At 41.3% G+C, this 14609-nt stretch overlaps 3 protein-coding genes and 3 non-coding genes across 9 annotated transcripts; all 6 read left to right on the top strand.

Annotated features, from left to right (window-relative positions):
• Positions 1-422: 422 nt before the first annotated feature.
• Positions 423-1879, top strand: LOC120441435 (NAD(P)H dehydrogenase [quinone] 1-like). Of its 3 annotated transcripts, none has more exons than XM_039616478.1 (6): positions 423-565; positions 705-864; positions 933-1063; positions 1143-1250; positions 1326-1427; positions 1504-1879. In XM_039616478.1, exons 2-6 carry the CDS (start codon positions 825-827, stop codon positions 1801-1803), a joined length of 681 nt encoding a protein of 226 aa, XP_039472412.1. In that variant the 5' UTR covers positions 423-565; positions 705-824; the 3' UTR covers positions 1804-1879. The 3 variants fall into 3 exon arrangements, with proteins under 3 accessions (XP_039472412.1, XP_039472411.1, XP_039472413.1); XM_039616477.1 differs by having other exon boundaries at positions 539-565; positions 700-864; XM_039616479.1 differs by having other exon boundaries at positions 550-565; positions 708-864.
• Positions 1880-3921: 2042 nt separating this feature from the next.
• Positions 3922-4015, top strand: trnai-uau. The gene is made up of 2 exons: positions 3922-3959; positions 3980-4015. It is a non-coding gene; the product is annotated as a tRNA-Ile (tRNA).
• Positions 4016-4512: 497 nt separating this feature from the next.
• On the top strand, positions 4513-5999 carry LOC116328788 (NAD(P)H dehydrogenase [quinone] 1-like). 2 transcript variants are annotated; one of them, XM_039616476.1, is made up of 6 exons: positions 4513-4667; positions 4811-4975; positions 5054-5184; positions 5263-5370; positions 5446-5547; positions 5624-5999. In XM_039616476.1, exons 1-6 carry the CDS (start codon positions 4664-4666, stop codon positions 5921-5923), a joined length of 810 nt encoding a protein of 269 aa, XP_039472410.1. In that variant the 5' UTR covers positions 4513-4663; the 3' UTR covers positions 5924-5999. The 2 variants fall into 2 exon arrangements, with proteins under 2 accessions (XP_039472410.1, XP_039472409.1); XM_039616475.1 differs by having other exon boundaries at positions 5042-5184.
• Positions 6000-7463: 1464 nt separating this feature from the next.
• trnai-uau lies at positions 7464-7557 on the top strand. Its single transcript has 2 exons — positions 7464-7501; positions 7522-7557. It is a non-coding gene; the product is annotated as a tRNA-Ile (tRNA).
• A 1811-nt stretch (positions 7558-9368) lies between these two features.
• On the top strand, positions 9369-11383 carry LOC120432715 (ribosyldihydronicotinamide dehydrogenase [quinone]-like). Its single transcript, XM_039616482.1, has 6 exons — positions 9369-9504; positions 9651-9815; positions 9895-10025; positions 10106-10213; positions 10285-10404; positions 10481-11383. Exons 1-6 carry the CDS (start codon positions 9501-9503, stop codon positions 10727-10729), a joined length of 777 nt encoding a protein of 258 aa, XP_039472416.1. The 5' UTR covers positions 9369-9500; the 3' UTR covers positions 10730-11383.
• Positions 11384-14125: 2742 nt separating this feature from the next.
• Positions 14126-14219, top strand: trnai-uau. The gene is made up of 2 exons: positions 14126-14163; positions 14184-14219. It is a non-coding gene; the product is annotated as a tRNA-Ile (tRNA).
• Positions 14220-14609: the final 390 nt, after the last annotated feature.

Raw genomic sequence — 14609 nt, 5'->3', positions numbered from 1 at the left:
CATGATGGCACTGTAGAACACCTTTAGAAATTATTATAAACGTTCCTAATAATGATTTAAAAAATAAAGCATTAGTGTGTGTGTGTTTGTGTCCTCTTGTATAGTTTATATCAGTGGTTCTAAGACTGCAGGACTTGGTCAAACATCCAACATTGGTCCAAGTTTAATACCAATCATCACAGTAATTGATGGAGAGAAACTGAGGTGAATATTATTTATAAGAGGAAATTGAAAAACAGAATGAATATAATGAACTGTTATACATTTATGCTGTGTTTCAACTGGGATGAACATTCAGTTTAGTCTGACTGTTACTCCCACTAAAATATTTTCCAGTTTTAGTAATAAATAGGAAACCTGAGTGAAAATCCCTCGGCACCAGCTGGCTGACTCATGAGCCTGATTGCTGATTGACAGCACCTGTGTGAAGTAGTGCTCGAAGCGTGTATAAAAGCAGCAGGCTGTGTTTTGCTTCAATATGAGGATTTTTTTTTTTTTTTTCTGTTCCTACATCGGCTAGACAGAAAACTCTTCAGTTACAGTTGTGCACCAGTTTTGAGAATGGGTAAGAGGTTTTCTTCCTGGTAACTGCTGAAACTTGTTTGGTCTCTGATTGTGAAAGTATTTGGTTTCTGTTTTGGCTGTTTCCTTTGAGAGTCAATGGGAAATGTTTGTGATGTGACTGGAGCTCTATCAAATCCAAGAAGGTGCTGATTGTGTATGCCCATGAGAGCCCTGCCTCCTTCAATGCTGCTGCCAAAGATGCTGCTGTGGCAGCCCTGACTGCTCAAGGCTGCACTGTAGAGGTGTCTGACCTGTACGCCATGAAGTTCAAAGCTGCTGCTACTACTGAAGACATCACTGGTATACAAATATCCTGCAGGTATAGCAATGCTTTGTGCTTCAGGTGTAAACATCAGCTTTATTTGCAGGTGGAGTGAAGGATGCTGAGAACTTCTGCTATGCAAAGGAGATCAAACTGGCATCAGAGGAGGGCAGACTTGCAGATGACATCAAAAAAGAGCAGGAGAAGCTCAAGGAGGCAGACCTTGTCATCTTTCAGGTAGTATCTGACTGGAAATGTCTTTGCTGTCAGCTGAAGGCTGTCCACATCAAAATGACCATTAAACCTGTGTTCCCAGTTCCCCATGTACTGGTCATCTGTTCCTGCAATCATGAAGGGGTGGATGGATCGGGTGTTGGGCTTTGCCTACGCACAGGAGAAGCGGTACAGTGAGGGGATCTTCAAGGTGAGAGCTCCACCAACATGTGTGTGTTCAGGCTGTGTCCTCTCCCTCTTTGCTCACTCCTTGCTCTCTGTCCAGGACAAGAAAGCCATGCTGTCCTTCACCACTGACTGTCCTGAATCTGTGTACAGTGACACTGGCATCAATGGTGACATCAATGTCACACTGTGGCCACTGCAGGTGAGGTCTCACTATAAACAGAGCCAAGCATTAAATGATCTGTCATGTGGTAACAGCTGCTCCTCCCTGTGTGCAGAACGGGATCCTGAACTACTGCGGCTTCCAGGTTTTTGCCCCTCAGATCTTCTGGGATCCTGCTACTGATTCTCCTGAATCTCGCAGCTCCATGCTGGAGGGCTGGCGCACACGACTGCAAAACCTCTGTGGGGAAGCACCTGTGTACTTTGCTCCCTTGGACTACTTTGACAAGGAGAAGGGTTTCCTGCTGAAGCCTGAGGTCAAAGAGAAATTTGCCAGCAAAGAATGTGGCCTCACAGTGGGGATCCACATGGGCAAGCCACTGCCGGCCAACAGCCAGACCAAGGCCGGGGTCTGAAGATGGAGTGGGCCCATGTAATGTCTTGGTCCTAAACTGTATGCTGCAATAAAAATGCTGCTTTATTGTAACTTCAGTTTGAGCAGTGAGTTTTAAATGTACCACTTGGTTTCATACAGTTCAACCATCTAGAAAATGGTACATATACTTCACAGGACACCAAGCTTTCTGTGTAGGCTTTCAAGACTGGTGTCTTCATCCAACACTGACCAAATTGATGCTTGGGGCTTTGTTGCCTACCGGAAATGTGAGCTGGAGGTGATAACATGGAACTGTACACTGATGCAATGCATGGTCAATTTGGTTAGCTTCTCCACATTAGCATGCTGAGTGACAGCTTGATCAACCCAGCTCACTACACAATCTATAACGTGATGGTGTCATCAGTTTCATGGTTTACTTGGGAACACTTGATTGCCTCTTTCCTGTACAGGTACTGTTTCTCTGCCAGTAGCACCGCTGCTGGAATTATCAGTATTTTATCAAGGGGAGGGATGAGCTCAATTTCCAAGTAAAAAGCTCAGCCCTACACTGTAATGTGAGGGTGTGGGAACCCAGTACCACAATTGCCTTGTAGTGGTCAAAAGGCAAATCCCTCTGCTAAACAGAATAGTCATATCAAAAACGACACATTTAAATGAGTTTTTTTTTTCTTTAAAAACCTCATAAGCTACTCACCATTACATAGGTACAAACGAGGACAAGACTAGAAATGGGTGCAGTCAATCAGTTGGTGTTCTTAACCTATGAGCCTTAACTCACATTCTTTGCCTTTGTTGTTCCTACAAGCTGTCAGCCTAAAAGTCTTAATTTCTAAAAGAAATTAAATGCCAGTTTACATTTAGTTCTTTAGTTTGACTAAGGAGCTTGGAAGGAAAGTAAAAACTAATTTTCATGAAGGTGTTTCACCTCTCATCTGAGAGGCTTTTTCTAGTTAAATCAAATGGTGGAAAATCGCAGCTATTTAAACCATAATGGGAGTTGACAGCTCTTTAGTTCTTTACCTCACAAGAAATGCTCATGACAAAGAAAATCATGTAGGCAGCTGCAACCAACATCAAAGGATATCAAAGGTATTTACTTTTTTTTCGAAGATAACCACAATTCATTCAGGAGAGAAGATGTTTTCCTAAGTAAACCAGTTCATGTGTCCAACCTCTGAGCTTTTCCCTGCCACCTGTTAGTCCTGCAAATCCATCACATGAGAATCTACCAACATTTAGCCAATCATGTGCTCCTCCACTTTGAAGAATTGTAGAAGCCAATCACCTCCCACTGCACCTACTAGGATTTGACCAATCATTGTTATGGCTACCAAGAATGCCGCCAGGATTTGCTCCCCAAATACAGGTAGATCCTGATTGGCATCAATACTGTAATTAAGTCTGTTAAAGTTTATAGTATAAAAACATTGAGAAGTATTGAAATGATGGGCTTTTCCTGCAGTGGTAGCGAGCTAATCATACTGGAGGCTAATCAACATTTATATGTAGTTCACTTAGCTACTTTTTAAAAAGTAAGAGCCAAGGAAGTGAGAATAGTAATGAAATGTGTGCCTTTAAGTCCATTAGTATAGTTAATTGCTGCTCACACATTATTAGGAAATAGTATAACAGAAGCACATTTCATTTACTCATTTACATGAAAAGTACACTCAGACTTCAGTTTTCTTTAATCTACTTTAGTTTTGGAAAATAGGAGTTCAGGATACAGAGGTAAAATACAGAGATAAGCCTTTATTGCCACATGGTTAAATTCTTTATCCATTATTTCCATATCTATTAGTAAAATACACTAAAAACATCACAATTAAAGAATAAAAGTGAAATATGAAAAAAGGGAAACAGAAATGATCTAAAACAAATGTGTACAGACTGAAAAAAACAACATTTGTAACATAGATGTATAGAAAAAAGACTGATTTCCCACATATATTAATACAACGAACTTTCCATGAATCCTATATATAGTACGTAGACCATAAGCATGAGATTTGTGGCAATATAGTATAGTGTAAAGTATTCGTTCTATGAATGACTGAGTAAGTTGTTACTGTCTCCCTTTTTTCCATTAGACCAACTGAATGAAGTGAGAAAGGAATAAAGGCTTTACCCATGTGCTCCAGTGGCGCAATCGGTTAGCGCACGGTACTTATATGACAGTATTGGGCTGAGCAATGCCGAGGTTGTGAGTTCAAGCCTCACCTGGAGCAGACACTTGAGCTAATATTTAACTTCTGAGAACAGATAAATACCAAGCCAACATTTGACGATACTTCGAAAGCATCATAAAAAATGAGCAACATTCAAAATAAAGGTTAACAAACTCAGAATTATATCTTTCTTCTGCTACTTTTTTGTCAACCAATGCGAGCTATTAACCATCAAGATATAGTTTTTCCTTCAAGGTCAAAGAATTTTGGCTGTATGTGTGTTTACCCTTTATGTCCTGATGTATAGTTTATACCAATGATTCCCACACTGCAGGGCGTAAGGAAAATCATTGGTTCGCCAAGTTGGGCAACAATCACCATGGGAAAATGATGTGTGTGAAACTGAGATGATTATGATTATATGAGGTATATATTCATCTTGTGTTTAAACTGGGCTGAAGGTTTAGGTTACTCTCATATTCTTCCACCAGTTTCCATACAAAATGAGAAACCAGAGAGATTTTACCTCAGTACCAGCTGGCTGACTCATGAGACTGATTGCTGATTGACAGCACCTGTGTGAAGTAGTGCTTGAAGTGTGTATAAAAGCAGCAGACTGTGTTTTTGCTTCAATATGAGTAGTTTTTTCTTTTACTACATCAGTTAGTCAGAAAACTCATCATTTACTATTGTGTGCCAGTTTTGAGAATGGGTAAGATTTTTTTTCTTCTTGGTAACTGCTGAAATCTGTTTGGCCAAAGCTGATAGTCTTTGACAAGAAGAGTGAAAGGTTTGTGTGCTGACTGGAACTTATCAAAACTTGTATTTTTTTAAATTTAATTTTTGATTTTGCAGCCAAGAAGGTGCTGATCGTGTATGCCCATGAGAGCCCTGCCTCTTTCAATGCTGCTGCCAAAGATGCTGCTGTGGCAGCTCTGACTGCTCAAGGCTGCACTGTAGAGGTGTCTGACCTGTACGCCATGAAGTTCAAAGCTGCTGCTACTACTGAGGACATCACTGGTATACAAATATCCTGCAGGTATAGCAATGCTTAGGTTTGGATTGTTTTTAAAATGTAAACATCAGCTTTATTTGCAGGTGGAGTGGAGGATGCTGAGAACTTCTGCTATGCAAAGGAGATCAAACTGGCATCAGAGGAGGGCAGACTTGCAGATGACATCAAAAAAGAGCAGGAGAAGCTCAAGGAGGCAGACCTTGTCATCTTTCAGGTAGTGTCTGACTGGAAATGTCTTTAATCGGCTAAAGGGTGTCCACATTAAAAATGACCATTAAACCTGTGTTCCCAGTTCCCCATGTACTGGTCATCTGTTCCTGCAATCATGAAAGGGTGGATGGATCGGGTGTTGGGCTCTGCCTATGCACAGGAGAAGCGGTACAGTGAGGGGATCTTCAAGGTGAGAGCTCCACCAACATGTCTGTGTTCAGGCTGTGTCCTCTCCCTCTTTGCTCACTCCTTGCTCTCTGTCCAGGACAAGAAAGCCATGCTGTCCTTCACCACTGACTGTCCTGAATCTGTGTACAGTGACACTGGCATCAGTGGTGACATCAATGTCACACTGTGGCCACTGCAGGTGAGGTCTCACTATAAACCGAGCCAAGCATTAAATGATCTGTCATGTGGTAACAGCTGCTCCTCCCTGTGTGCAGAACGGGATCCTGAACTACTGCGGCTTCCAGGTTTTTGCCCCTCAGATCTTCTGGGATCCTGCTACTGCTTCTCCTGAATCTCGCAGCTCCATGCTGGAGGGCTGGCGCACACGACTGCAAAACCTCTGTGGGGAAGCACCTGTGTACTTTGCTCCCTTGGACTACTTTGACAAGGAGAAGGGTTTCCTGCTGAAGCCTGAGGTCAAAGAGAAATATGCCAGCAAAGAATGTGGCCTCACAGTGGGGATCCACATGGGCAAGCCACTGCCAGCCAACAGCCAGACCAAGGCCGGGGTCTGAAGATGGAGTGGGTCCATGTAATGTCTTGGTCCTAAAATGTGTGCTGCAATAAAAAGGCTGCTTTATTGTAACTTCAGTTTGAGCAATGAGTTTTAAATGCACCACTTGGTTTCATACAGTTCAACCATCTAGAAAATGGTTGATTTGCATAACAGGATGCTCGGTAAGCTTTCAAGACAGGTGTCCTTATCCAACACTGACCAAATTGATGCTTGGCGCTTTGCCTACTAGAAATGTGAGCTGGCAATGGTAACTTGGCACTGCACAAAAACTGATGCAATGCATGGTCAATTCGGTTAGCTTCTCCACATTAGCATGCTGAGTGACAGCTTGATCAACCCAGCTCACTACACCATCTATAACGTGATGGTGTCATCAGTTTCATGGTTTACTTGGGAACACTTGATTGCCTCTTTCCTGTACAGGTACTGTTTCTCTGCCAGTAGCACCGCTGCTGGAATTCAGTATTTTATCAAGGGGAGGAATGAGCTTAATTTCCAAGTTAAAAACCTCAGCACTACACTGTAATGTGAGGGTGTGGGAACCCAGTACCACAGTTGCCTTGTAGTGGTCAAAAGGCAAATCCCTCTGCTAAACAGAATAGTCATATCAAAAACGACACATTTAAATGAGTGGTTTTTTTTTTTTTTTTTTTTTTTTTAAAACCTCATAAGCTACTCACCATTACATAGGTACAAACGAGGACAAGACTAGAAATGGGTGCAGTCAATCAGTTGGTGTCCTTAGCCTATAAGCCTTAGCTCACATCCTTTGTCTCTGTTATTCCTACAAGCTGTCAGCCTGAAAACATTAGATCCAATGTTTGTTTGGATATGGAAAGTAAGAGAAAACAGAAATTAAATGCCAGTTTACACTTAGTTCTTTAGTTTGACTAAGGAGCTTGGAAAGTAAATACTTTAATTTTCATGAAGGTGTTTCACCTCTCATCTGAGAGGCTTTTTCTGTTTTTAAATCAAATGGTGGAAAATCACAGCTATTTAAACCATAATGAGAGTTGACTCCTCTTTAGTTTGTTCTTTACCTCACGAGAAATGCTCATGACAAAGAAAATCATGTAGGCAGCTGCAACCGATATCAAAAGTATTTACTTCTTTTTTTTCAAAGATAACCACAATTCATTCAGGAGAGAAGATGTCAGTGGCAGGACTAGAAAATGTTTTCCGAAGTAAACCAGTTCATGTGTCCAACCTCTGAGCTTTTCCCTGCCACCTGTTAGTCCTGCAAATCCATCACATGAGAATCTAGCAAGATTTAGCCAATCATGTGCTCCTCCACTACCAAGAACTGTAAAAGCCAATCATCTAACGCTGCACCTACTAGGATTTGACCAATCATTGTTATGACTACCAACAATGCTGCCAGGATTTGCTCCCCAAATACAGGTAGATCCTGATTGGCATCAATACTGTAATTAAGTCTGTTAAAGTTTATAGTATAAAAACATTGAGAAGTATTGAAATGATTTTTTCCCATACACCTATTGAATGAAGGGAGAAAGGAATAAATGCTGTGTGCATGTGCTCCAGTGGCGCAATCGGTTAGCGCGCGGTACTTATATGACAGTATTGGGCTGAGCAATGCCGAGGTTGTGAGTTCAAGCCTCACCTGGAGCAGAAACTTTGAGCTAATGTTTATCTGGCAAGACCAGATAAATACTGAGTACACTAAAAATGCCAACCAATTTTCTAGCCTCTTTAAAAATGAGCAGCATGCAAAATAAACATTAAGCAACCCAGAATTATACCTCTGTATGTTTGTCCTGCTAGTTTTGTTTCTGTTTATTTTCAATGGGAGCTATTAACCATCAAGATAGGGACATTCTTCCAAAGTCAGAGAAATTTGGCTGTGTGTGTATGTGTGTGTACCTTTTATGTCCTGATGTATAGTTTATACCAATGATTCCCACACTGCAGGGCGTAAGGCAAGTCATTGGTTCGCCAAGTTGGGCAACAATCACCATGGGAAAATGATGTCTGTGAAACTGAGATGATTATGATTAGATGAGGTATATATTAATCTTGTGTTTAAACTGGGCTGAAGGTTTAGGTTAATCTCAAGAGTTTCCATACAAAATGAGAAACCTGAGAGAAATTCTTCTTCTACTTCTTTATAGGGTTTATTGGCAGTTGGCTATGTTGTTCTCATTGTAGGCCTACATGCTACCTTTGGTCTATATTTGACAAATATAACATTTCTTTTCATTTTTATGCTGATGGTATTCAAATCTATTTTTGTCTGACTGACGATACCACGTCTTCACTACGCTGTTTTCTTGATTGTATGAGGGAGATCAAAGGCTGGTTATCGAGTAACTCCCTTTTTCTAAATGAAAAGAAAACAGAAATTATTGTCTTTGATAGCCACATCCCTCGGGGACAATTAGCTGATATATTTGGGCCCTTCGCTACCTCCCTCTTTGATACAGTACGTAACTTAGGTGTGCTTTTGGACAGCTCCTTTAAACAAGTGTCTTCTGTAGTACAGTCTAGCTTTTACCAACTACGACAAATATCTAAGGCTAAGCATTAAATACCACGAATGGATCTTGAAAAACTTACACATACATTTATTACTTCAAGATTAGACTACTGCAACTCCCTTTACCTGGGCCTCCAATCTGCCCTTCTTCATAAACTACAACTTGTCCAAAATGCAGCGGCACGCCTTTTAACTGGTACTAGAAGGTTTGATTCTATTACCCCGATCCTTGCTGACCTACATTGGCTGCCCATGAAATATTGGATTGATTTTAAGATTTTATTGCTTTCATTCAAAATCGTAAATAATATTGCGCCTTGCTATTTAACTGAACTTCTCAGCCTGTAAACTCATAGGAGAGCACTTCGATCATCGAGTCAAATGCTCTTGGTGCAACCTAGGTCCCGGCTGAAAACCAGAGGTGATCGTGCCTTTGCCATTGCTGCACCTAACCTCTGGAACAGTCTTCCAGCTGATATTCGCGCGTCGGAATCTATTCAATCTTTTAAAACAAGATTGAAAACTTATTTATTTGAGCTTGCATTTTAGATTAGTTAGTGATTTATTGGATGTACACTTTGTACTTTTATTGCATTTTTTTGTAATTTTAACCTATTGTGTTAGTGGGTTTTTCCAGTTGATATTTCTGTGTTGATTTTACCTAACTTTTACACGAGGTGTGAAATATTTCTTTTAACATAGTACTCACGGGTTAAGTGGTGCTTTTTTTTTGTCTGGAAATGTATTTCTACTTTACTATAGTACCCATATGTAATTAATTTTATTTCATATTTTACTACTGAGAAGCACTTTGGTGTACCTCTGGTCTTTAAATGTGCTATATAAATAAAGTATTCATTGATACTTATTGATTGGCAAACAGCAAAATGGTGCATTACTGCCACCAGCTGGCTGACTCATGAGGTTTATTGCTGATTGACAGCACCTGTGTGAAGTAGTGCTTGAAGTGTGTATAAAAGCAGCAGACTGTGTTTTGCTCCAGTATAGACATATTTTTCTGTTGTTATACCGGCTAGACAGAAAACTCACAGTTTACTGTTGTGCACCAGTTTTGAGAATGGGTAAGAATTTTTCTTCCTAGTAATTGCTAAAACTTGTTTGGTCAAAGCTGATAATCTTTGACAAGAAGAGTGAAAGGTTTCTGTGCTGACTGGAACTTTATCAAAACTTGTATTTTTTTTTTTTAATTTATTTTTTGGCTTTTCAGCCAAGAAGGTGCTGATTGTGTATGCCCATGAGAGCCCTGCCTCTTTCAATGCTGCTGCCAAAGATGCTGCTGTGGCAGCTCTGACTGCTCAAGGCTGCACTGTAGAGGTGTCTGACCTGTACGCCATGAAGTTCAAAGCTGCTGCTACTACTGAGGACATCACTGGTATACAAATATCCTGCAGGTATAGCAATGCTTTGGCTTTGATTGTTCTTCAGATACAAAGACTGGATTTTTGTCACAGGTGGAGTGAAGAATGCTGAGAACTTCTGCTACGCAAAGGAGATCAAACTGGCATCAGAGGAGGGCAGACTTGCAGATGACATCAAAAAAGAGCAGGAGAAGCTCAAGGAGGCAGACCTTGTCATCTTTCAGGTAGTGTCTGACTAGAAATGTCTTTGTGATCGGCTGACAGGTGTCCACATTAAAAATGACCATTAAACCTGTGTTCCCAGTTCCCCATGTATTGGTCATCTGTTCCTGCCATCATGAAGGGGTGGATGGATCGGGTGTTGGGCTTTGCCTACGCACAGGAGAAGCGGTACAGTGAGGGGATCTTCAAGGTGAGAGCTCCACCAACGTGTGTTCAGGCTGTGTCCTCTCCCTCTTTGCTCACTCCTTGCTCTCTGTCCAGGACAAGAAAGCCATGCTGTCCTTCACCACTGACTGTCCTGAATCTGTGTACAGTGACACTGGCATCAATGGTGACATCGGCATCAATGGTGACATCAATGTCACACTGTGGCCACTGCAGGTGAGGTCTCACTATAAACAGAGCCAAGCATTAAATGATCTGTCATGTGGTAACAGCTGCTCCTCCCTGTGTGCAGAACGGGATCCTGAACTACTGCGGCTTCCAGGTTTTTGACCCTCAGATCTTCTGGGATCCTGCTACTGGTTCACCTGAATCTCGCAGCTCCATGCTGGAGGGCTGGCGCACACGACTGCAAAGCCTCGGTGGGGAAGTACCTATGTACTTTGCTCCCTTGGACTACTTTGACAAGGAGAAGGGTTTCCTGCTGAAGCCTGAGGTCAAAGAGAAATATGCCACAGCAGGAAGGCTATGTTCTATATGCTAATGCAAATCCCTATTCTGATTAAAAACATGTGTGTGTGTTTGGGGGGGGGGGGCGACCGTACACCAAGGTTGAAAGCAAGCCCAAAAAGACTTACAACGGACTGCTACTGCAGATCAGGTGACTGCAAGCCTCATTGCTCCTCACTGCCTATGCTACAGGCTTTGGCTCGGTTTGGCATGAACGCAGCTTTAAGATCTCGCTTTTAGCAGTATGTGTTCTTTCCGTCCTAGTGCGGTTTACACTTTACCGTTGCCTTTTTGTGAGGTAAAAATGTGTATCGCCACTGTGGGCTGATCCACGATTTTCCTCCTACACTAACTTAAATCAGCTGACTGTGGTGCGAGTGCACAGGGAGAGTAAAGCATGTGTAATATTTAAAGATTTTGTTTTTCCTTTTCCAATATTTGTTCTGAAGGCTTTTCAGCATTTCTATTCACCTGGCATGCAAATAACTGAAAATCCTTTATGATTTAATGACACAACTGTTTATTTAATTTAGTACAACAGTGTTATTTTTTTTTTTTTTTCTTCATCACTGCACAAACTAAGATCATTACAGGAACATGTTGCATTGTTAAGCGTTACACCTAATGCTGAACATCTGTAAGTCATATATTACTGAGCACTGGTTAAATAAAAACATTTGCAACACAATAGAAAACATGTCCTAAGTACGTCAGTTCATGGTTCTAACCTCTGAGCTGCTCCCTGCCACCGGTTAGTCAAGCAAATCCATCATGTGGGAGCCAATGGCTTTACTTATCTACCAAATTCAACCAAGAGTTATCCAATCATGTGCTCCTCCACTACCAAGAACTGTAGAAGCCAATCACCTCTCGCTGCACCTACCAGGATTTGACCAATCATTGTTATGGCTACCAAGTATGCTGCAAGGATTTGCTCCCCAAATATAGTGAGATCCAGATTGGCATCACTACTGTAATTAAGTCTGTCAAACTTTATAGTCTAAAAACATTGAGAAGTATTGAAACGATGGGCTTTTCCTGCAGTGGCAGCAAGCTAACTATACTGAAGGCTAATCAACATTTATGTGTCGTTAACTTAGCTACTTTTTAAAAAGTAGGAGCCAAGGAAGTCAGAATAGCAAATTTAAATGCATGAAAGTTGATCAAATAGTACAGTTAACTGCTTCTAATACATTACTGGGAAATAGTATAACAGAGAGGCAAATTTTATTTGAGGCAAAGCACATTTATATGAAAAGAAGTAGACACAGACTTCAGTTTTCATTCATTTAATTTAGTTTTGCTAAATGGAAGTTCATGATATTGCGGTAGAATACAGGGATACAGAGTCTTTATTGCCACATGGTTAAATTCTTTATCCATTAGTTCCATATCTATTAGGTAAAATACACTAAGAACTACGAAAATTAAAGAATAAAAGTGAAATATGAAAAAAGGGAAACAGAAATGATCTGAAACAAATGTGTACTGACTGAAAAAAAAACATTTGTAACATAGATGTATAGAAAAAAAGACTGATTTCCCGCATATATTAATGGATGCTGTAACAACCCTTATTGTATTATAGTACCACTAGGAGGGGGGTTGCCCTACTATTGTAGTAGTTGGGTGAGTCTCCTAGTGGGTGTGGGAGTATAGCGGTGGCCAGTAGCGGTTTTAGATACGGGCGACACGGGCGGTTGCCCGGGGCGGCATCATGGGCATCGGAAAAAAAAAAGAAAAAAATTGCTCGTACTCATGCTGCCCCGACGGCAGCCAGCGCATATTGGGAATGTCATAGGCACCGATGGGTTTTCTATCGCCCATTTGTTGGGAGTAAGGGCGCCCTTCGTTTGCGAGGTGCGCCTGCTGCTTGCGGCACAGGGAGGAGAGGGCGGGGGATTCTCTGGCTGGCTGGAGCAGCATCTAATAACCAACTCCCAAAATAAAACAAAATAAAAACAAACCAACAAACACGAGACATCATGATACAGACTTATAATTTGCACCGATGTTTTTTCGAAATTCTATACACGAAAAGTGAGCGCGAGAGCCCTCGGTGCGCCTGCTGCTGAAGTCAAAGTAAACTTTATTGTCATCTGCGCTACATACAGTCCAGTATATAGAGAGACGAGACGACGAGGCTCCAGTTACAGCAGTGCAAGTAAACAAACAATAAATATAAGAAGAGTAAGAAAATAAATATACACTTTAGGACTCGGGGTAAAGGGATCAATTTACAGTTTGATGATTTAAAGTCTCACACACAACAAAGGGGAGGGGGCCGGCTGCTTCCAAATAGAGCACATTTCATTTATAATGTTGTAAATCCAAGCCCGTTATGTATTCATGATTTGAATCCTGGGTTGTGTGAAATCTCAGAAATGCACCTTAGACAAAGTGAATCTGTGAACTAAGGTGTAGGTCTATTAGATCATGTTGTGGTGATCCTCAGGTTGGGGGATGGGTGTTCATACTGGAGTGCAAAATTAAAACCAATGGAAGATGGACAAGAAAAGTTCAAAGCCATCAGGTGCTCAGTTTAGAAAAAAGAGAAAAGAAGAGGAGGAGAAACGAGCAAAATATACAGGTAAGCAGATGTGTCATTGGATAATGGCAGGTCATCCTGAAACAATCAGAATCAGAATACTTTATTAATCCCTAAGGAAATAATGTGGGTTACAGTTGCTCCAAGAAGAAATGGTAAAAATAGCAACAGTAACAGACTAAACTCCAAACAATACATTGTTACAGATTTTAATATTAATTATTCATTGTCAATTGTTGATTTGTCCTGTTCTCATCGTATGCCGAATTATGATGGCTGTTTGGTAGCCGTTTGCATACTATGCATACTCTCTCTCTCTCTCTTCATATGTGTGTGTGTGTACAACAGCTTTATGTTAATGTACAATCCTTAATAAGTTTTGTCTGTGTGTGTGTGTGTGTGTGTGTGGGGGGGGGGGCGCCAGAGGGAGTGTTCGCCCAGGGCGCCAAACAGGCTAGGACCGCCACTGGCGGTGGCCGTTACATGCTGCTCGCGTCGCTGTTCAGAGAAACCTTGTAACGGGCTGGCGCCAGCGACTACTGATCCCGCACGTGTATGTATAGACAGAGTAGAGACGTGGAGACCTGGCTTGTATGGTCTTATGTTCAAATAAAGGTCTGTTGTTCGATTTAACTGACTGGCTCCGAGTTGTCCGGCTAACCTCCACACCACATGCCCGCTGGACCTGCTAGCCGCTACTTCTTCGCCAGACTGCGGTTACAATGCATCTATCGATTAATCCTATATGTAGTCATAGACTACAAGCATGAGATTTGTTGAAATATAATAGAGTGTAAAGCGTTTGTTCTATAAGTGACTGACCCCCCCTCCCCCTTAGATCAGTTGAGTGAAGTGAGAAAGGAATAAAAGCTTTACCCATGTGCTCCAGTGGCGCAATTGGTTAGCGCGCGGTACTTATATGACAGTATCGGGCTGAGCAATGCCGAGGTTGTGAGTTCAAGCCTCACCTGGAGCAGACACTTGAGCTAATATTTAACTTCTGAGAACAGATAAATGCCAAGCCAACATTTGAAGATACTTTGAAAGCATCATAAAAAATGAGCAACATTCAAAATAAAGGTTAACAAACTCAGAATTATATCTTTCTTCTGCTACTTTTTTGTCAACCAATAGTTTTCCCTTCAAGGTCAAAGAATTTTGGCTGTTTGTGTGTGTATGTGTGTTTACCCTTTATGTCCTTATGTATAGTTTATACCAATGGTTCCCACACTGCAGGGCGTAAGGAAAATCATTGGTTCGCCAAGTTGGGCAACAGTCACCATGGGAAAATGATGTGTGTGAAACTGAGATGATTATGATTATATGAGGTATATATTCATCTTGTGTTTAAACTGGGCTGAAGGTT

The sequence above is a fragment of the Oreochromis aureus genome, linkage group 8 (assembly GCF_013358895.1).
Source record: "Oreochromis aureus strain Israel breed Guangdong linkage group 8, ZZ_aureus, whole genome shotgun sequence".
Lineage (NCBI taxonomy): Eukaryota > Metazoa > Chordata > Actinopteri > Cichliformes > Cichlidae > Oreochromis > Oreochromis aureus.
Note: the sequence above shows the minus strand (reverse complement) of the source record. Positions and strands in the feature narration are given on the sequence as shown.

Bases quoted from the DNA above. Each gene is read 5' to 3' on its own strand.
- LOC120441435 (XM_039616477.1), top strand. The intron at 1,251-1,325 runs GTGAGAGCTCCA...CTCTCTGTCCAG, and splicing joins ACAGTGAGGGGATCTTCAAG to GACAAGAAAGCCATGCTGTC. The intron at 1,428-1,503 runs GTGAGGTCTCAC...CCCTGTGTGCAG, and splicing joins TCACACTGTGGCCACTGCAG to AACGGGATCCTGAACTACTG.
- LOC116328788 (XM_039616475.1), top strand. The intron at 5,185-5,262 runs GTAGTGTCTGAC...CTGTGTTCCCAG, and splicing joins CAGACCTTGTCATCTTTCAG to TTCCCCATGTACTGGTCATC. The intron at 5,548-5,623 runs GTGAGGTCTCAC...CCCTGTGTGCAG, and splicing joins TCACACTGTGGCCACTGCAG to AACGGGATCCTGAACTACTG.
- LOC120432715 (XM_039616482.1), top strand. The intron at 9,816-9,894 runs GTATACAAATAT...TTTTTGTCACAG, and splicing joins TACTACTGAGGACATCACTG to GTGGAGTGAAGAATGCTGAG. The intron at 10,026-10,105 runs GTAGTGTCTGAC...CTGTGTTCCCAG, and splicing joins CAGACCTTGTCATCTTTCAG to TTCCCCATGTATTGGTCATC.